The 23,221-nt window shown below is 45.2% G+C and overlaps 1 protein-coding gene across 1 annotated transcript in view; it reads right to left on the reverse strand.

Annotated features, from left to right (window-relative positions):
- The window catches only part of LOC147894483 (uncharacterized), a 214,759-nt gene extending 192,313 nt beyond the window's left edge, over positions 1–22,446 (reverse strand). The window contains exons 1-4 of the mRNA XM_087385319.1: positions 22,294–22,446; positions 21,228–21,319; positions 20,593–20,854; positions 13,510–13,562 (exon numbers count right to left, since the gene is read on the reverse strand). Of these exons, the coding sequence (XP_087241445.1) occupies positions 13,510–13,562; positions 20,593–20,854; positions 21,228–21,319; positions 22,294–22,446 (560 nt within the window). The remainder of the gene's footprint in view (positions 1–13,509; positions 13,563–20,592; positions 20,855–21,227; positions 21,320–22,293) is intronic.
- Between the last annotated feature and the right edge of the window lie 775 nt (positions 22,447–23,221).

Genomic DNA, 23,221 nt, shown 5'->3' on the forward strand with positions numbered 1-23,221 from the left:
AAGTTCGACAAGGTCATCTTCCCTCCGGTGGATGTGGAACTGTGTACAGGATTCATCAGATCTTACGACTATGTCACAGACACTTTTGAGTTCATGGGCTCCAGGCAGCTTCTCACACCCAATTTGGTCTCACAGTACATGGGGCTCCCTGCTCTCCCTATTCAGCCTCCTTCCGACGATTCACCACATCTCCTGTCATTCCTTTCACAGTGCAAACCCAACAGGAGGGGATATGATTGCAAAAAGGTTTTGGAAGGTGGAAGCAGAGAAGCAGTGATCACACGCTACTTCTTCACTCGCTTCTATTCAGCACCCGGGCATTACTACATCACGAAAGGTATCCGTCCTGCTCTTAATGCTCTCTTCACCATCACTCAGTATGATTTTGCATCTCTCTTTTATTCAACATTCCGGGCCACTGTTCGAAATCGCACACGCCGAGGCACACACACATGTACTTGTGGACCTCACCTCACCTACCTCTTGCACCAGTGGCGGGCTGCAACGCCTGCACTTTTTCCTCCACCTTCACATACTTCATCCTCTCCTCACCGCTCACCCTCCGCTCCTATGATCCCCCTCTTGAGATCATCTCCACTGGCCCTTCGTGCGGCCCCAGCATCCTCGGCCTCTGCTGCACCAGTCTTTGTCCTCTCTTCCTCTCCAGTCCCCGTTGCCACTCTTGCTTCCCCCACATCTGCATCTCCAGTCTCCATTCCCACTCTTGCTTCACCCACATCTGTAGCACAGGTTTCTGAGCCATTCCCTCTTGGGCCAGCCTCTGGAGCTTTGCCATCAGTTGCTCATGCAGGAGTCGCCTCTCCATCCATCCCCTTCGAGGCAGATTGTGATTTCCCTGATGATGTTCTTCCGGTCACTCCCCTGCCCTCCTCAGGTCTCACCCACCATGGCAGAACATTACCACTTACCTCACCCGCAGTCATGACCATTTCCCCTCCGATCATCTCATCAGGGTCAGTAGGGTGCAAAGATATGCACCTTAATCCCCCGACTCAGGGGGATACCTCCACAGAAGGTACGGCAGGAGGCACCGTTACAGCAGCTGGCACCTCTGCCCTGGAATCTCTTGATGGAGAGGCATCAGAACGCCACAGGTTATTGAACTTGAATCTTACTTTGGGAGCCACTGGTGATGCGAAGACCCCACCCCGGGTGTCTCGACGACTGACCCCTGAACCAAGTATGGAGGCTGCTGAACAGGACTTACTGGAAACTCGACCTGGCGAGGTTATTTTTGATGGGGGTAAGATACCTTTTCCAGCGGATTGTCCTCCACTTCCTCAAAATGATATGTTGGATACCTACTTCGCAACCTCCTCGGGAGATCTATTCACCCATGAGGCCCAGATAGAGGAACAGAGCCAGGAACACAAACGGCTGCTGTATGCATTAAAGCGGAAGCGGTCTCCTGTTTGCATGGAGGAGGAGGACTTGGACCAAATTTTCACACTTCCCTTGCAAGAGACAATCGCTTCCAACAAGAAGGTATCCCAAGCTCCAAGCTGTTACCTAGACATCGACACACTGGCTCCAGTGGCAGCTCTAGAGGACCTAGAGCAAGAGGGGATGAAAGCGGCCTTCGAGGAATATGGCGAACTTATTGACATGGCTGACCGAATGACCTATCGGGACAGGTATGCATGGGTTAAAAGGTCCCTTCATATGGCTCAACGCATTATAGATGACAGCTTCATTCAGATGGGTGCCTCCCTCTTTAATACTACGGGTCAGGTTTGCAAGCTTCTGTCACAGAAGCAACACCTCCGCTTGGAACATGAGAAGCAGGTAGCCAGCATGCATAAAGAATGGGATACAACATTGCAAATGAAAACAGCGGAGTGGGGAGCAATTCTACAGGCAAGGGAAGCTGGCTGGAAAACTCAGCAAGACGAGTTTCAGCAAAGTCTTGTAGCAAAGGAGGCAGAGTGGACAGCCACCACGAAAGTTTTGGAGGACCACCATTCAGCCCAACAGGCTCAAAGCCAGCAGGAGCTTGCCGCCCTACAGGACAGATACACCTCACTGGCTGCGGATAAGCTTACTGTGGATCAACAAATGGAGGAGGTGCGGAGTCAAATGAAGCAGATTCGCGAGGCGGAAGACCATCTCCAAGTTTCACATTCCAAGTTGCAGGACAACTTCCATGGGCTGCAAGATGAAAATGCTGCTCTCAAATCTCGATGTGAACAGTACAGGTCTGGCTACCACAGGTATAAATCCAAATACGAGGACATCCGCAACCTCATGGACACAGTCGAGGAAGAGGCACGGACCAGCCCCGGAACCTCAGCACACCCACCACACCCACCCCCTCCCCCTCCCTGACTTTCATCCAGCAAGCAGTAGCTCCTGGATCTTTTAGTTCGGCATATCTTTTTGGAACTTTGTACATTTGGATTCTCATGTAAATAAGGAGTTTGGAGTTGTATGGCCATGAGCCAGTTTCTTTTTTCAGTTTTACAGTTGTATGGCCATGAGCCAGTTTCTTTTTCAGTTTTACAGTTGTATGGCCATGAGCCCTTTCTTTTCAGTTTTGGGATGTCAACCCCAAGGTCACTTTCTTATTTGTACTTAACACTTAACTTTCTCTCACAAGATCCTGGGTCATTCACCGGGACGGTGAATGATAGTGGCGGGGGACCTGTTGTACTCAAAGTTTATGGCGACCCACCAAGAGTCACACTTGGGTCACGTCATGGTCACCTCAGCAACATGCCAAGTTGTTAGACCTTGGTCAGACCTTGGTCATACCTAGTCGCAGCGTGTTCACATGTGTTCACATCTTGGACTTGACATGGACATGACTTGGACATGACATGACTTGACATGGACATGACTTGGACATGACATGGACTTGACATGGACATGACGGAAGCAATACATGACTGAAGGGTGCCAAACCTCAACCTCGACTCACCATGGTCAAAGTCAATCATAGGGAAGTATTGGCGCAATGGTACGCGGGATACACCTGTTGGTGCACATGGGAAGCAGTCCATCAGTTAAGAGGCATAGGTGGTGCACCAACCCTCTCAACCAACTAGTGTCAGGAGCGCAGGAGAACACATGGAGCACGGGATTCACTGACCCAGGACAGGCTGGAGTGTTGCGGAAGCCATCAAGGACAGAGCGGCCCACAAACGGTGGAATGGCTAAGGATGGCTAAGGGTGCAAGAAGGCAACCAATAGGAAGAAGGTGTGGAGATTGGTAGCGCGGGGGTGGAGCAGAGGAAGAGAAGGTGAAGAGGGGGAAAGGAAAAAGGGGAGGGACATTCTCGCAGGGACGAGAGGCGGGAGTGAAGGAGTGAGAGGCTAGAGTCAAGAGCTCGCCTCGTGTGTATCTTCGGGGAGTGTATCAGTCATCTTGCTCTCTAATGAGTTATGCTACTTCCCATCTCTGCTCGCTACTCTAAAATCTCTTTTCGTTGTGTTCTCCTCCCCTCCTCTCCCTTCACCTGGTACAACGGACCTGTGTCATGTGGTTGAAGTTCCTTGCTGTTCATGTCGAGGGATGGCTTTCATGATGTTGTTCCGCTTTGGGTCTTCTTCTTGCTCACATCACTTCAGCACTTGTACCGCTTGTACATAGTTGACACCATCTACCGCTTGCACATAGTTGACACCATCGACAAGCACTCACCTACGTTCCATCAGTGACACTTATGGCACGTCTTACTCGCTTCTCGCACCAGTGGCCCTAGGCCTCCGGTAATACTTCCGAAAGTAAGTGTTAAGAAACCCCCCCCCTCAGACATAGGCACATCAAGAAGGGATGGTGAGCAACTATTGAAGTCCTCAAACACAGGTGACTACCAAAAAACAAGGGTTGCAACCAATAGGAGAGGTGGATCCATAGTAAATTTGTTGTTGCAGATGATGCTAGCACCTGGAAGGTATGTAGGATCCACATGTTCAATCAACAAAACTGATAGAGTCGTCCACCTGCTCAGGTCAATGTATTGACCAAGTCAATTGACTTCTTCGCCTAACTTGACTTGTTTTAGTTGGTTGGATTTGGGCTAGGGCAATGAGAACTCAAAGCATCACCCCATCTATAAATTCCCTCCCTTGACATGAAGGAGGACACAATTCCTCTTCAGCACTCTCGTCTTTCAGGAGCTCCCCTGCTTGTAAATGCCTCCTCGTTCTGTTCATCTCCCAAAACCTCGGCCTTCCGTCGGAAAATGTCACTCTGTTCATACCTCTCTTATGACTCAGCCTCGCAATCTTAGTCTTTATCGACATATCTGTGAAAGAGAAGTTCATGCCCAATGGAGCCTTCACAGCAAAGTTGTTGTCATTAGGGAGAATCGAGGATGTTCTTGCATCTACTACCTTGCTGATTCGCCCCAATATCCCAAGTGTCTAGCCCGTTGTGGCTTGGATTGTAAAGAGCATGTCATAAATTACTCTAAATGAGCAACTGAGTACTTTCTATCATATGCTTCACTCTTTCGCTCCATTCAACTCTTCTTGCACGTAGGTTCTACACTTCTTGCACTCCGTTTCTTGCATACGTTTTACTTTTGGTATCAGAGCCTAGTTCTTTCCTCATGCAAATTCAGTATTATTAGTTCGGGATTACTTACGAATTATTCTTTGCTAACTATTGATCCCTCACAAACTGAGTACAATACTTCCCCTCCAACAGAATATTCTGCTTACATCTGTTTCATTCATACTTCATCACAATATTTTGAGTTTTCGCTTCCCCTTGGTATCATCTTAGGAGAACAAGGTGAATCAGTCTAAGTTCCCTGCTCATACTTGCCTTTTTAAGTGTCAATCTCTTTTGGTCGAAGATGAGAGTTTGGATCAACACTATTAAGAATGTGGAATGCCTATGGATCTCTGTAAACACGTGATAGATTGACAGAAAAGTCAATTTGCTCACCATCAAAGTCGACGGAGCCAAGTAGTTCTGTATATCTTGGTGTTTCGGCACGGTGCATATTATATTCTTGTCTTGATCCATTAACTCTGCTATGGCCATGATGAGATCCAAATCCACTCCATGCAGCATGGTGGCTCAGGCCAATGAAGTTGTAGATTGAACTTCTCAACAATGGAATATGCCAACACTATCCGGTTCCAGTGTATATAATCTCTCTACCTTTTCTAAGTTTTTTTTGAAAGCAAAAAGTCATATAAAAGTCTCTGAAATCATTGTAGATATCATGAATGAAGGCACCTAAGGTGTCTATCTTCCTATTCTTTTAGAGCAAGAGATAGAATCTCTCCGAAAAACAGCTATATCCATTTTGGATGTTTTGTTGCTGCAATAGAACCACTATTCAAAGCAGGCATTAATGCATCTTGTCTTGCTATGTTGTGTGACACCTGTCACAAACGTTTGCCCCACGCTCGGATGTGATCCGTGGAAGTTTAGCAAAAGGACCAACTTGGACATATATATATCCAAATTTCAAGATGTCTTTATATGATCCACACATGAGTACTGCTATTAGGCTATATGTTGAGGTAAAAGGCCTAGACATGAAACCTTCATCTGAGTTTGCTCTGCTATCCACATCCGATCTTGCTGCTTCCTGGTAAATACGATAAATCTCATCCCAAGAAATGTTCCTAACAAAGTTGAATGCATTCTGTATGGACAATCCCATGGAGATGTAGTACCTTTTAAATATGATGATGTGGTTTTGCCTGCCCAATGGGAGATAGACTATGAAGCTGTCAGTTATGAACCAGACCCCAAACATCTCCCTCATTTGATTCAAGAATCTGACTCGCATGGGATTTACAGTTTTAAAAATAAAGCAAAAGTGTCGGCAAAGCATTTTAGTCTAAATCTCTGTCCTGAGCAAATGCCTTGTGAATATCATGGTTCTGATGCATCACTTCGTTACAGAAAGCAAGTTGCAGTAAATGACATCCCCCAAAATCGCAGCAATTTCGACAGAGTCATCAGCAATGCAAGCACCTCCCAAGATATGATGATGTTCAGATCCCTAGAATTGGAGGATGAAAAATGGCCAGAGATGGTTCCCTTTGAAAGCCTAACCCATTAAGGATATGATAAAGCTGTTTTTTCTCCATTTGCAGTAGTTCAGAAAAATGCGGCAAAGCCTTTGGCAAACCAACAATTAAATTGGTGCAATCTGCACAATCAGATGGTCCAAGAGCGCATAGATCACATAGCAAGATATGTGAGAGAGATCAAAGCTACATTAGCCCAAGTAGCAAACAAGATCAACAACTTGGTGCCTCAAAAACTTCAGCACCTTTACAGAAGAAAGAGAAGACTCAGAAGCAGCTTAGCAAGCATTTCAAGATGCACAAGCGCCGGACGAATATTCCGAAGAAGATCTCATCCGCATTATTCATCACCCAAGAATTTTTGGAAGAATACTAAAAGAGTATTGCAAAACACAGGTGACCAAGAATGGCTGGTAGAAGCCCCAGAAGCAATTCTGGCCGGTTCAATGCCATCGATGACCTTTGAAAAACTTCTTTGATGAGAAAGAAGCTCTTTTATGGCAGCCCCTTGAATATACTCTAAAGCCTTCCTATGAGCAAAGGTGTATGCCTACGATTGGCTTGGATAACGAATCACCCAACATAGATTCTAGTTCCCCTTTGGTATTTCCTCCACAGACGGAAAGGATTAACCCCATCTACACCACACGTCCTGCACGTGTTTCTACACAGCAGCACCAACAATCCTTTGAGCCAAGCCGATCCACTCTTTTAGATGATGTTACCAAAAAGCTTAATGCTTGGCCAAATCTGGGATTATGACTCTGATGGGAACAGTCCAGATTCTGATCATGAATTACACTATTCATCTTGGAATGAAAGATATAGTGATGGCAAGTCCATTAGTTTTGACTTATGGCCAATGGAAGATTACTAAACTTTGGATACTGTTTCAGATCCAGAATCCGAACCATTATGGATATGGGAACATCAGTGCACAAATCCTCATCCTGTTCCTCCCCAACATCCCCTTCCTCCTTGGAGGGTTCCTTTTGAGTATCTTCTAGCTCCTCCCCCTAAAGAGCCAACACCCTAGATTCCGGAGTATCCCCCTTTTATTGATGAAGAAGACTCCTCCCTCCAAGGTTGCATGCCATTCAAAGAAGAATATGATTTAGAGGCTACAATGAGGTCTTTTTACTCTAATCATGAGGCATCTACTAGTAGAGCCTGGAGATGCAAACGAACAGCATACCAAGGAGCACCAAGATCACATGACATCCACAGTGAATTTCTAGTGTGCAATGCAGGCGGCCCTCCTATGCAACAATCCTTAAATCCAAAGAATTTCCTAGGGTATATGATTGATCTTGATTGCTTGACTCCCTAAATGACAAAGATCCTCTCAAGGTTTTGTATGGTTTTATGCAAGGCTTAACAGAAGTGTACCATTGGGATCCAAGAGCAGCAGCCACAGAAGCTACACGAGGTTTCATAGGAAGCCTTGGCAACTGGTGGGAATGGATGCCCGACAACATTAAAGAGCAATTATTGTCTAGCATTAATGATAACATGCCTAATGCTCCAGATGCTTGAATCTCTGCTATTGCAAATCAGTTTTTGCCAACAATGGTAGATGGTTCCCAGCAAGCAGCTAGGGAATTTGCAGCACAAAGGCTATGTGATATTTCTTTGCTTGATGAATATAATTGCTACATGCAAAAGTTGGTTTATCGTGTTGGGTTGTTTTCTGATACCCCATAAAAACGACAATATCTTTATTCTCTTCCACTTCAACTAGGAGATGCAATTCTATCAAGGATCGAAGCCCAAACAAAATTGATAAATATCAACGGGCAACCTACTGAGGTACAAAAGACTGGAAGATTTCACATTTGCAAAACTTTTTCACTTTGTTCAGGTGATTATAAAAACACAGTGCTCGGAATGCATGCTTCAGAAAAAATTAAAGAAACACTTGTTTTCTACAAAGGTTTGTGATATAGTAGGCTAGGATCAGTTTTGCAAAAGACAGCCAAAATTAGAAAGAAGATACAAAAGCAAGAGATGCAATTGCCATTAAACGACTCGCCCAAGGTTCAGAAAATTCAAATGGAGATCCTCCAACTTTCGACGCCCAAAAAGGTATGCAAGACGCCGCAAATATTTCAATTGGGCAGGTGGAGGTAAATGTTTTGTTTGTGGCAAAAGAGGACATTTTGTAAATAAAAGTCCCCAAAAGACAGGCACAAAGCAAGAAAAGCAAATTAAAAGTTTTTGCTCGATTGCTCGCTAGCCTGAAGCATGGGAGATAATTTCACAAGCAAGAGATGCAATTGCCATTAAACGACTTGCCCAAGGTTCATAAAATTCAAATGGAGATCCTCCAACTTTCGACGCCCAAAAAGGTATGCAAGACGCCACAAGTATTTCAATTGGTCAGGTGAAGGTAAATGTTTTGTTTGTGGCAAAAGAGGACATTTTGCGAATAAAAGTCCCCAAAAGACAGGCACAAAGCAAGAAAAGCAAATTAAAAGTTTTTGCTCGATTGCTCGCTAGCCTAAAGCATGGGAGATAGTTTCACAAGCAAGTTCGGATGACTCTGTGTATGAAATATCCGAATCAAACACATCAGAATGCTTATCTTGTGCTGATTCGCATGAACTATTTACTAGCGAAGATGAAGATCAATTTATGTATGCAGCTATGGAGATGCCTGAAGAAATAGAGGAAGAAGTTGGGGTGACTCCTTTGAAATCCATATTCTAGTCCCTCTCGAGTCTCAGCTTGTTGGTTTGTCTCAGGACTTTGTTCCTTGTTGTCTTGTCTTGAAAGATAATTCCTGCCTTGGGCAAAATGCATATCTTTTGGATCCCATTTGATTTGGGGAAATGTCTTCTTGAGATGTTCAATATTTGTTGTCATACTTCCACAGTTTAAAGTCCAATCCTTGGCGAGCCCTCCTATGCATATAATCTGGTTATTCCCAACCCTGGTTTCTTGCTCTTTTACCTCTTCATAGACATCACATTTGTTGATCTTGGTATTCACTGTTGCTGTGAATTCCTGTTTAGTAGACTTGAGCTGAGTGGTAATAAATTATTGTACCTTGGTCACAAGTTGTGGTACAGGCGCTGTTGTACTGCATTGCTGTAGAACTTCCTGAATTATTCCCTCCTTGATCTTGCTGTGCATTTCTAAAACTGTGTAGAAATGTAGTGACAAATAACACAAATAGTACTCTCTCTGGGCAGGCACACCCATATAGAAGCTTGAAGGAACATGGTAGAGAGAGGGAGAGAGAGAGGGTAGGCTAGGGAGAGAGGAAGTGATACTCAAAAGGAGACATAATGAAATGGAAATGAAATGACGAGCAATGAACAAAAATGAGAGTACTCACATGTAGACCAAAGAGCTTGTAGCTTGATACTTGATTGATTTGACACTAGACGAGTACAACTCTTATATAAGAGCACACACACACACATATAAACACCTATGCATATGGGATAACTCCCAATATGACACGTGGCATCCATAGGACTCACTAGACTATAAAACACCCCCTAGACACCTAGTACACTCATTTTTTACTCACTTTGGCTTCATATTCCAACACCCCCCCATGACGGCAAGGTGAGAGACTACTGGAATGGAACCAAGAACATAACATGACAATGACGGTCTAAGGTGAGGGACTATTGGAATGGAACCAAGAACAGAACATGACAATGACGGTCATCAAACTGTGCACCCTATGTAACTCAGAGGCTAAAGTCTGAGCATGTTCAAAGGTTGATCCAAGCACTCTCATGGCTTGAGACTCAACATGCTCAGAGACTCACGTTATAGCATGCCTACATGACCAGCTCATAGGTCTAGGAATACACCACCATCCTAGAAATTGGCCATGCCTGATAACGAGACCTATCAAAGCCAATACATGGCTCCCACAATACATCCCCCTCTAAACCTATCAAAGCCAATGCATGGCTGCCACAGTACATCCCCTCCTGGCTCCAGGGGCTAATGAGAGACATGGAGCCACACACCAAAATAAAATAGGAAAATACATCTTTTTAGGAGGACTATCCAAGGCAGAGAACCTTTGACTCAACACACATGATTTATTTGCATTCATTTTGGGGGACAACCTAGGGCAGAGTACCCTTGACTCAAACAAGAAAGTAGTAAAGATATAATTCATTCATTTATGCATAGCAAGGGTAGAGAACCCATAAGCCCGAAGTAGCTACCACACAAGAGTGTGCACATCCTGATGCAAAGAGGTATGTCGGTGAAGAACCAGGCGAGAATGCCCTCCAATGATGTGTCGATGAAGGCCATAGGAGCAGCTACCAAGGAAAATCACGTCATGACTCTCAATGTGCCGATCTGAGAGTCGCTGAATGCGTAGAAGAGGCTCCAAAAAATGAGCGAAAGTGCTCAAGGGAGCTGCCTGACAAAGTGAGGATCCTACTCTCCTAGTCACTAAGACAACATCCTAATACAACACTAATCTACGGAGGATGCAACCTAAGTGCAAGCATGATGAAGAGAGTGCTCATGATATGTATCTCAAGTCAATTAGGTTCCAAGATAGATTAACTTGGACTCATAAAGAGAATCTTGAGATAGTGCAAAGTGCTTGATTGAATTACTTCAAATGAACCTCCCTTTTATAGGTGAGGGTACTTACATCCATTTTGCTTGCTCACATGTGGGATATCTCCTCCATGCCATGTGGCAGCTTGTCCTTTGCTCATACCTTTGCTCTACATGTGCTTATGGCACCACAACTCTCAACACCTCCCCTTGGTGCCATAATCCTTTGGCTACTGCAAGGTGGTCAGATGTGAGTTACAAATCCATCACCTCCCCTTAGTGCATGCATTGCTACTTAAGGTGGTCAAGTGTGGCTTTTACATGTCAATACCTCCCCTGGGTGCTTTCATAGCTACTCTTAGGTGGTCAGGTTTGATTTACAAAACATAATAGGCAAGGTTGGCAAGGTTTTTGCTTTTCAATACATTCCATTGATGTCACCTTTTGGCTCATGGCTTGATGATGACTCCACGTAGTTGACTTGTTGATTCTTCAATCTGCAATCTTCTTCCTTGTGTCCGAGCTTCTTGCAATGGTGACACTTTGGTTTGTTCTTCAATCTGCAGTCACTTTGATAGTGACCCATCCTTCCGCAATGGTAGCATTTCACTGATGTTTTACTGAATAGTGCTTGTTCTTCATTATAGCTGTTGTGTGTTGATGTCGATGTTGATGTCGATGCCTTCAACTCTCTTTCTTTTTCGAGAAGAGAGGATACACATTCTTCAAACTTTGGATCTGGCAAATTCTTCAAAGTGGTTGTCAATGCACTATATTCTGCAGGCATGCTTTTAAGGAGAATTGCAAGTGCATCTTTCTCTCCTACTTTTGCATTTATGCCCTCTAGTTGAGTCATAATGCTTTTGATTTTGTTGACAAATTGTGCCATGGATTCATTGAAGCCCATGTGCATACCATAGAATTCAATCTTAAGATGGATTTCTTGGTTTTTGGCTTTTGCACCAAACACTGTGTTCAACTCATCCCATGCATCCTTGGCATGATCCTTAGAGTCTATATGATGAATTATGTTTGGACCCAAGTGCAATCCAATGAGTGATAGTGCTGCTTCATCTTTTTCCTTCCAAGCATCATTTTGTGCAGTGGGTATATCTTCTTTTACAATCTTCCAAAGCTTTTGGTGCATCAGAAGATATCTCATTTGTGTAGACCATGTGTGAAATCCATCCTCGGTGAACTTCTCAACAGTTGGAGTGCGGATTGCCATTGCAAAGGTCTTACCAGTTTGATGATACTTTCAAATCTGGCAGTGTCTAATTGCATACAGAAAATCTGAGTTGACAGGTGCATAGAGCTTGAAAAGACGATCACTTTTCCTTTTTGGAGCGTGTGCAAATTCTTCCTGGATTGCAAGTTATGGCTTGTTGAAGCTTTTGTGAAGAAGAGGGCCTTTGATGATGTGGCATAGGCATTCATATGCTGCTTGCAGGACTGTGCTTGGCAAGGGGCCCTAAGCCATGTGGTAGGAACTTAACCAACCTTATCTACTTGCTGACCAAGGTTAGTTCTACCCAAGTTAAGTTAACCAGCACTCCCAACTAACCAAGGTTAACTATGGTTGGATTAACTTAACCACAGTTAAGCCTTATCCTGCCACGTGGCTTTTTGTGGGAACCTTAGCAAAGAAATGGAAGTTTTGAAGGTTCTGCTGCAGAGACGACGACGGCGTGCGACGGAGAGAGCTCGAGGAGCTGCGAGCTGCGCTGACGGATTGAGCCACTGTAGAGAAGCCGAGTATGGGCTTGAGAAGCGTGGGAGCTGTGTGTGCATTGCGACGCTCAACTGGACGAATTCATCCGCAAGCGGGCTGTGAAGGCCTTAGAGCAGTCCGCCGATGCAGAGAGCCTTTCCGATGCTGCCTCAACTCTAGCCGTTGTGCTCGCTGCTATTGGGAAGCAGTTGGAGGAGAAAGAGACGTAGAGACAGGCGCTTTGTGAGATTTGAAGCCTTTGAGCCGCGGTTGCAGGGCCCTGGTTGTCGTTCGTCTCTTTGTCGGTGGGCTGACGGGAGCTTGTGGGTGGTAGTCGCTGCTCGTGGAGATAGTTGTTGGAGCGAGAGCGCTAGCTCGTCTTGGAGGTCGTTGTCTCCCTTTGGAGCTTGCAGGGCCGTTGCTATTGTAGGCTAACAGTGCAGTTGGCTTCGTTTGATGAAGGGAGAAGCTCAATGCTTTCTTTCTTAAAAGTATGAATGAATAATACTAACAAGTCTTTCTCTCAAGCAAGGACAAGGATCTCTCTCTCTTGGCAAATGAATGGATGGAAATTCCTCTCTCAGCAAGAAACACTCAAGCTCACAATGAACTCAACTCTCTAAGCACAAAGAGTGGACTCACAAGAGCTCTCTCTTTTCCACAATGGAACTCTCACAAAAGAATTGAACGGAAATCTTCAACTCTCATGGACGGAATTCTTTCAACGGGAGAATGAAAGAATGAACACTAAAAGAGAACACTCAACCTCAATCTAAAAACTAATCTAGGAGACTAGACCTAAGCTCTGATACCATGACAAAGTGAGGATCCTACTCTCCTAGTCACTAAGACAACATCCTAATACAACACTAATCTACGGAGGATGCAACCTAAGTGCAAGCATGATGAAGAGAGTGCTCATGACATGTATCTCAAGTCAATTAGGTTCCAAGATAGATTAACTTGGACTCATAAAGAGAATCTTGAGATAGTGCAAAGTGCTTGATTGAATTACTTCAAATGAACCTCCCTTTTATAGGTGAGGGTACTTACATCCATTTTGCTTGCTCACATGTGGGATATCTCCTCCATGCCATGTGGCAGCTTGTCCTTTGCTCATACCTTTGCTCTACATGTGCTTATGGCACCACAACTCTCAACACTGCCCAAATCACTGCTGGAGGTCATGGGAGTCCAAATTTGAGCAAAAAATGCTAAAAATAGCCTAAAACTACTCGGAATCGCCTCTGACAAGTTGTATAGACTCCTGGCACTGTTGCGCATCCATCTGCAGAGATCCATGCAGACGTACGGACAAAAAATTAATTTTTTTTTCTCGAAAAGGTACGGGACAGGGTCGTTTATGTTTGGGAAGTGCCAAAATTTTAAAAAACGTAGAAATCAGACCTCAAAAGGTCAAAAAACAGCCGCTAGACTGCTCCAAACAAGTTTTTGGCAACCAACTGACAAGGACTGTCTGCCAATGCTGAGGGAGAGCCATGAACTGATGCGGGAGTGAGATGAACTCACAAACGAGGACCGCGGAGTACTTGATGGCGAGAAACCATGGCGAGGCTAAGAGAAGGGAGGCTCTACGGAGAGGGGAGCTTCCATTTGCGGTCTTCTCTCATCCTCTAGATAGAGCAAGAAGAAGGGGAAGGTAGGAAGGGAGGCTCTGATACCACATGAAGGAACATGGTAGAGAGAGGGAGAGAGAGAGGGTGGGCTAGGGAGAGGAAGTGATACTCAAAAGGAGACATAATGAAATGGAAATGAAATGATGAGCAATGAACAAAAATGAGAGTACTCACATGTAGACCAAAGAGCTTATAGCTTGATACTTGATTGATTTGACACTAGACAAGTACAACTCTTATATAAGAGCACACACACACATATGAACACCTATGCATATGGGATAACTCCCAATATGACACGTGGCATCCATAGGCACTAGACTATAAAACACCCCCTAGACACCTAGTACACTCATTTTTTACTCACTTTGGCTTCATATTCCAACAAAGCTCTCTCCCTAACTGACGGAAAGGAGGTGACAAACTCTAATAGCAGCTTTGCCTAATAAACCCTCCCTCCCTTTCCATCACCTGCAGCTTCTTCTGCTCCACATTATTATCGTCCCTCATGCCTTCCCTCTCCTTCCGCACTATGATAGGAGGTTGTCTAAACCCTCACTACTTCTCCTCCTCGACCCATCCCGTGCTCTCTCACTCTCTCTCTCTCTCTCACAGATTTTCATGGACGAGGATCTGACTCAGATACAGGTTGAGGAGCGCAAGGCGCTCATGCCTCAGAGAGATGCAGCCTGAGCTCAGGGCAAGTGGGCAGTGATCAAGGATGGCAGACTCATCACAGGTACCTTGAGGCGTGCTCCCACAGTGCTTAGAGATGGCAGACCAGTAGATATAGCCCCACCTCCACCTCCTGCTCCGACCGCTTGACGAGACAGGGCCCATGGGACACACCACCCGTCAGATAGTCTACGCATCGCTGTATGGAACTGCAATGGTTCTTTTACAGCACAGCCAGGCAATCTACGGGGGGCATTCTTTGGGAGAGATATCATCTTTTTCACGGAGACACACGAGAGTCCAGAGAGACCTTTGCCACGAGTGACAGGGTATACATGGAGATCTGCCTTCAGGTAGCACACTCGGACATTTGGAGTGAGAGGATCTGGAGGAGTGGCCATTTTGTACAGAGAGCATCTCGATCGGATCATCACAGTGGAGAGAGCGGATTCACATGCCCGATTCTTGTGGGTACGCATCCGCCGCAGAGCCCCTCAGCGAGATCTTTTTGTTGCAGTTTGCTACTTCCCCCCGGCGCAGTCGATCTATTCTTCCACTGGACCAGGCCAGTCCATATTTGAGGATCACTCAGCGGACATTGCAGATTTTTCACATCGCGGAGAAGTCATCCTTTTAGGAGACTTCAACGCGAGGACCTCAGACAGACAGGGCCTCACTTATGACTTCATGGAGAATCCGGTCATACTCCCAGCATTTCGCGATGATAGCCTCTGTCGGACTTCATCAGACTGCACAGTACAGCCCACAGATCAGGGACGTCAGTTACTGGAGCTCCTCACCTCGCACAGTATGGTCATTTATAACGGCTTGTCCAGGTGGCCACAGTCTTCCATGCCTACATTCTCTTCTGCTTTTGGGCGTGGTACTAGCGTGATCGACTACATCATAGGTCCCCCGACTCTAGTCCCTTCCATCCATAGCCTTATTGTTAGCCCCTTCATGCCCTCTGCCGACCATGCACTCATCCACTTTACTTTGACTCATGTCTCCCATGACCCACCCCCCCCTCGTTATCATGACCGCCAACCCTATTATGAGGTTCATTTCGACCACCAGTTCGATGATGTATATAGCCAGAACCTCAGCCGCCTACTCCGTCCTCATCTATTAGACGCTCTACCATCCACGCAGGACCGGTGGGAACTTGTACATACTTCACTCGTTTCTGCCGCTCACATGTCGTTCCCTGCCACATGTCATTCGTCTAGTCCCCCACCGGTTGGTCTTGTTCCTTGCAACGGTTGGTATGACGAGGAGTGTAAGGAACTCCGCAGGAAACTTCACCTTGAGACCAAGGAGAAGTCTCCCCTCCTTGCCGAAACCAAGAGAGACTACAAGTGGTTGGTTAGGCGCAAGAAACGCCAATTTCTAGCCCGGAATGAGGAGGAGCTGAGAAGCTTGCTTTTCAGCTGTGACTCCAAGGAATTCTGGAGAAAATTCCTCCGCTCGAAGTCTCAGAGCCCCCTCACAGATCCACGTGTCTGGTCTGCATACACTTCAGCTCTATACGATGTTCCAGATCAGCCAGCCATCGATTTATCCCATTCCCCTAGGCCAGCTTCATCTAGTCTCTTCACACCAGAGAGTGTCCGTGCAGCAGTCCACCAATTGAAGAATGAGAGAGCTAAGGATCATGATGGATTGCAAGCGGAGTATGTAATCCATGGGATTGATGCCTTAGATTTTGTTCTTTCCCGTCTCTTCAACGAGTCTGTTTGTACAAGCCTACCACATTCCTGGTTAGGCAATACCATAGTACCTATCCACAAGTCGGGGGACCCTATGGAGCCGTCGAATTACAGGACCATCATGATTGGCCACGTTATGGCCAAGATCTATGCATCAGTTTTGGAAAGCCGTATAAATGACCATGCCGAGACGACAGGACTCAGAGCCAGAGGGCAGGCTGGATTTCGCAGGGATCATTCGACACTTGACCACATCCTCACACTCAGGGCACTGGTAGAGGAGGCGAAGTCACGAAGGCAACGGCTTTATTGTTGCTTCGTGGACTTCAGGAAGGCATTTGACACAGTTCCGCGATTCAGATTGTTTCAGAGGATTCGTCAGATGGGCTTCAGTGGAGAGATACAGTGGGCTATCATGGCTTTGTATGAGAGGGTCACTGGTCGGCGGGTTCGGACACGTGAGGGGCTCTCAGAGGAGGTATGCAGCACGATTGGGGTGAAGCAGGGTTGCCCGCTCTCTCCTACTCTCTTTGGATTATATATTGATGAGCTAGAGATGTTTGTACAGATGACACGCGGTGTGGGCTCTACTCTCTCAGGATCCTCCATTCCTATCCTCCTGTATGCGGACGATGTGGTTCTCATTTCCTCTACTGCTCAGGGCCTCCAGGCACATATTGAGGCACTCCACAGGTTTTGCCAGGACAGGGGGTTGACCGTAAACCTTGGCAAGACCAAGGTTATGGTTTTCAACACCTCTGATCGTATTTACAGCACGGATGAATTTTGCTTCACTTATGACGGACAACCCATTGAGCTTGTTAGAGAGTACACTTATTTGGGGGCAGTTTTCAGGGGACCGGTCTTCACCATGACATATGCAGCACGAGATAGGATTAGTAAAGGGTATGCTTCGTTGGCTCATCTTGAGCGTCAATGTTTTCAGTCCCACTTTCAGCATCCCGATACGAAATCCTTGCTTTTTGATACATTGGTGAGACTAGCTGCGATGTATGCAGCTCCTTTCTGGGCAGGAGACCTCGGCGCTGCAGATCGGAGACGAGTAGAGAGGTTACAGATCATCATGTTCTCTCGGCTCATTAGGGCCAAGGCTACAGTTCCGCATGAGATCATACTAGCAGAGTTTGGAGCTACTCCCCTTGCATTGGATGCAACGTTTCAGTCGGTCATGTATTTGCACAGGGTTAGGGAGTTTGGAGACTCAGCAGCAGGCAGAGCTCGGTTGCCATGGTTAGCACTTGCATCTTCTATGGAGTTGGCACGATCTGGGGCCCGATACTGCTGGTACTTCAGACTCACTAGGTGGCTCACATCTCTTGGACTAGACATGGATAGACTGCCTCCCTTCCGATACAGCATAGATGCCCCTCATCTCGAGTTGACTCGCCACGAGCTTAGCCAGGTCACGAGAGCAGACTTGCTGCAGCTTCATACGTATCGCACTTGGATTTATCCCACGCAGCTTCCGACGAAGATGGCCACATATCGTGACCACTTCCTTCGGATCTCAGAGGATGGATTTGTCATTCCACCAGGCTATACAGGTATCCACATGTCCCACTCACTGAGGATTGCCCTTGGCCAGCTTAGAGTCTCTTCGCATCAGCTCGAGATAGAGACTGGTAGGATGCGACGCATGGAGGACCGCGACCAGGCCGAGAGACCAGGATCTGCCCTTGTTGCACCATGGGAGAGGTGGAGTCAGAGGAGCACTTCATTTGCAGATGCCCGCTATATTATGAGCTCAGAGGTAGATTCCACTGTCTCTTCACGGATGGCTTTGGACCTCTCTCACGAGTGATGGACTATGAGGATCAGCATTGCCTAGCTCTTTATGTCAGGGAGGCCACTATGCTTCGACGAGACTACCTCAGAGACCATCAGCACAGACCGGAGCGTGATAGAGCCCAGCTTGATAGAGCTCAGGCACACGCTATACCAGAGGACAGAGACTAGGAGGAGCACGAGGAGGTTAGAGCTCACACAGGACACATGCCTCCACCCTGTGGATGTACATATGAGATGGTTTGTAGACACCGCAGGATCTTGTTACATAGGGGACGTACTCGCCGCTTCATCTCCAGACGATCCAGGATGATGGCAGCTTTTCGGAGGAGACTTACTCATGGAGATCTCGCCCCACCAGCCGCTCACCTCACCTTTGCTCAGATTTGTACTCTCATAGCAGGATGCAGAGTCGATGGATAGGATTTCCAGTATTATTTTGGTTCTCAGACTCCGTGACACCTGGACTTGTATCTTTGCATTGGCATATTGTACTCATCCCCCCATTTTGCACCCAAGGGCGGTTTCCTTGCATCTAGTTTACTTTGTATTTAGGCTCAGATTTGACATTATGTACTTTCACTTGCATTGTATTGCGTAGCACTTAGATGATATTCGACGATGCCTCTTCTTTGTGGCACGTTGATTTTGTGCTATCTTGTATGCAGAGTTCTTGATGTCCCATGGGCCCATTTTGGTCTTTAGTGGACAATAATACACTTTCTTTCTTTCTTTCTTTCTTTCTCTCTCTCTCTCTCTTTCTCGGGTCCTTTGAGTTCTCTTGAGTTGAACTGGGTGAGAAACTCCAGTGCAATAAATTGTTTGACATAAGTTCCATCCAATTATGCATGTTAAAGCATTAGCATGCTGCTGGAAAGATAAGGAGTTTTTACATTATTGGTGGGTAGTAGCTCCCACTCAATATCGGATATTGTGGTGGAGGTACAAGAATAATTGGAAATAAAGGCAACACGCACAAGCATAAAGATCCAAGAGTCAAAGTACTCCCAAACCCAAGCATGGTGACGTGATGGGCATAGGCATAGTGGATCAAATCTCATCAGTCTGCTAATTCTTGTCTTTCTCAGTATCGTCAGCAGCAACAGTAAATGTCACTATCAACACTACCAATCTCCATAGTGTTCATGGAAATAGTGATCGGTGGCTGGGTGGCAAGCTCAATAGGTGCAACCATAGTAGAGGGTGGAGCACTGGAATTGGACATGGGAATGTCAGATGCCACCACAGAGTGCACAAGATGACAGTAGGCATGGCAATGTGGGATGCTGCCTTAGAAGTCTGTAAGAGCACTACTCACAAAGCTTCTTGCAAGCACAGGTCTTGAAGATGTAGGTCTTGTAGGACCGTGTGGATGTTGCCCATCAAAGGGACAAGAAGATGAATGATGGAATCATTGGACTGCAAGCTTCTCATCGGTGCCATTATACCCCTCCTCAGAGTGGTTGGCCTTGCAACTGCATGATACCCCTCCTCAGGGTGGTTGGCCTCATGGCTGTATGGTGGTCATCGTAATGGTTTTAGATCTGTCACTCCATGTTTGATTCTGCAGCTGCCTCTGCTACAGGTTCTACTTTTGCCACTAAGTTGGTTTGTTGCTTTCGCTGAACTTCCATGTTCCACTCTCCACATTGGGTTTACATCCACACCACCATCTCTCCTTCCACTCATTGGCATGTCATTAGGTCTGCTTCTGCTTCCACACCTCCATTCCTGCTTCCACACCTCCATCTCGTGTACACTTGTGTGTCTGTGATGGGGGCACACTCCCTTGTGATTGGGGCTGCTCAAGCATCGGTGACTCCCTTGAAGCAGTGGCAATAGAGCTACACTTGGAAGGGCAGTGGCAGGTGGCCAGATATGGAAATCATGTGCGGCACCTTGATAGTGAGCAGTAAAGGTGAGTCCATGAGTGGAGCAAATACAAATGTGGCACCTTGATAGCAAGCAGTAAAGGTGAGTCTATGAGTGGAGCAAATGCAAATATGCTGTGACAGTAGTAGGTGGCTCATCGGCACACTCTCCACTACCATTATGCTTTTTAAAAAAATGAAAAGGCCTTAGGGGAGTGGTCGTCATGTGAATTCTCTCTTTTCCTTTTTGAAAGGACAAAAGGAAACCAAATCTCTCCACACATTGTACAATCTTCATTCAATGGCAAAGTAACAGAGGGTTAAAAAAAGGGAAAAAGGGTAAAAAACCCCCAAATTGGCTGAAAAAGATTTTGAGAGGGATCAGAATGATGCACTATGCATGTAGAATTACTCAAAAAAAAGAAGAAAAACGACAAGGACATTCTGAGTACATTTTAAATATTATAGCTCCTAATTCTTTTGATCATAGGGATCATACATAAGTTTTCAGTGAATTTATTTCCATTGGAATCAAACGACAAGGAAATTTATTTCCGTTGGAACCAAAGGACAAGGAAAAGTACTTATCATGTGTTCCAAAAGAGTCAGAAAATAATCACCTGTGAATTGCAGATTCTCTCTGTTACAGGTGGTGGTGTTAGACAAGGACTAAGGTTCGTGGGATCATTGGATACACATGATGCATTTCTTTCTCTCTTTCCACCACCGCATGACATATTACAATGACTCCAGCTTGAAACACGCCAGTATGATGAGCTACAAGGTTGTATATTGCATGATTGCTTCTCTGTCAAACCATCTTTTATTCCACACTTGCTAGACTGTGCAGTGTTTCCAAGGCTGTCAATGCATATCAGGTTTCTGTCCAAAGAGAATACCAATATAAGAAAGGAATATTTGAAAATTTCCCATTTGCAATTTCTATAAGGTCTGTCATGCAAATATTCTGGAAGCCTTTCTTCTCAGAGTCCCCATCTGGTTTGTTTTAGCATTTTCAACCACCTTGGCTTTTTCATGCTTTGCATGGTGTATTGAGCCCTTGAGTTTATACTCATGTATCAGTTCTTTTTTCAAGGGGGGAGGGGGACCATCTCTGGAAGAAACATAAATGCTTATGCATCCCAATGGAAAGTACTAAACACATGTTTTGATTGTCTCTGTCAAAACATCATGATGAAAATATTTAAAGATGACTTTCTTATTCTCCAATAAATTTAAGAGTTTCTATCTGCACCTTGTCTGATAACCCTTTCCACAGGCCTGATTGCATTCACTCCATGGAAGAGCATGGACTTTATATGTCAAGCACGGGAATTCGTTGCAGGTCTGCAGTGTACAACATCCCAATGATGATGATAATGAGACACACACTCACACACACACACACGCCCATGTGCACATGCGTGGTGCGCACGCGCACACAGATGTATATGTATATGTATGTACGTATGTATGTATGCACACACACAGACAGATGTAGATGTATATGCATGTACGTATGTATGTATACACACACACACAAGAATCGTACTGAGGATTCTGAAGGGGATCCACTCTTCATTGATCTAGTGTCCAAAAATTTTATGCTATTTTCACATTCTGTTGTTTTCCTTGTCTCCACTTTCAAAAATAGCTTTCCACTTTCATTACCAATATGCAAGTCAGAATTTGTTTCTTTGTGCCTAATTGGCTTCGATGGGGAGGTATGCAAGCAGCCCTCAATTAAATAGCCTAGCTTTTATGAGACTGAACTGCATACAGATAGTTGTTTCCAAGTGTTTGAATCGTCAGAAGATTTCAAACATGAGCAAACATTTGAGAATGAACTAATCACTTCAGTGGGTCCATCTTGATTGGTTAAGTGTTCAAAAAAATTCTGTTATTTCCACATTCTGTTATTTTCCTTGTTTCTACTTTTAAAGTAATTTTCCATTTTCATTATCAATATGCAAGTTAGAATTGGTTTCTTAATTGGCTTCAATGAGGGGGAAATACAAGGAACCCTGAATTACATTAGCCTCGCAAAAATGAGAACAAATAGTGTTGCAATAATGAAAATGAGAACGAATAGCATCGCAATAATGAAAATGAATACATACAGAGGTGTTTCCAAACGTTGAAAGCGTCAAACATTTGGTGATTTCAAACATGACCTTTGATTGAAGCAGGTGAGTTTGATTTTTTTATCAAACGTTTCAAGCAAGTATGTCTACTTCCAAGGGAAGCAGTGACAATTATGAACCATTATCACTATGCATGAATGAAACAACGAAGCAGATTGCAAATTGCAAAACTCTTACCTGCAAAATCTCAGGGACTGCCAGATGGAGACAGTTTGAAATGTCAGCCTTTGTGAAGTTGTTATCAAAGCAGTCAACACTTGCATTCTGTAACAAAGATAAGGAACGAAATTGCTCCACTAAGACGTATAGGGAGATGTCAAAGGTGCACATAAATTGAATCTTAAAAGGGGAACGTACAAAAACAATGTGGATAGGTTTTCAGCATGGCATAAACGAGATGGAAGTAAGCACCTGAATTCCTCCTCCACAAGACACAGTACAGGGACTCCAGATGGTGGGATACCATGAGTATAAGGAGGAATTAAAGGATATTTGTTGTTTAAGCCAACAATGCATCGAGTTCCATTTTGTAAAATACACATCTAGTGTCGCTCCAGCTGCAAGTACATAATTCCTTCAGCATTTGAGGAGAAATTTTTGTAACCCAATAGACTAAAATCAGGACATACAGAAACTATCATTATCTAACAAGATATTGCAGTGTGTGTGCAGAACCTAATAGAATGCACTTTCCTCTCAGGCAAGGATACATAAAAAGGAGGTGATGTGTATGCCCCTTGCAATAAACGGGACTCTATTGAACTGACCATGGCCTCCCCTTCCAAAGCCATAATCTCCAAGTCAGTTGTTTACATCATCCACACAGGCTGGACATCGACCATGCCACCCGTGTACTGCTCCATTGATTTTGACTGCAGATTGACATGGAACGAAAGCCAGTTCTATTGACTTGGCATATGGGCATCATGTGTAAGGGCATCACCATGGAAACTTTGTTACAAAGATGGGTAGATTCCCTGCCTGCTAGAGGCTTTGTTATGCATGAGAGCATTAGCCTATGACTATAACCTTGGGGCTGAGCGTCTGGGTGCTGAATCTCAAAGGAAAGGTCTTGACAGGGTGGCACAAATCCGCTGGTCAGATA

This window comes from Dipteris shenzhenensis, chromosome 14, assembly GCF_047967505.1.
Source record: "Dipteris shenzhenensis isolate YYH24624 ecotype China chromosome 14, Dip_SZ_1.0, whole genome shotgun sequence".
NCBI lineage: Eukaryota > Viridiplantae > Streptophyta > Polypodiopsida > Gleicheniales > Dipteridaceae > Dipteris > Dipteris shenzhenensis.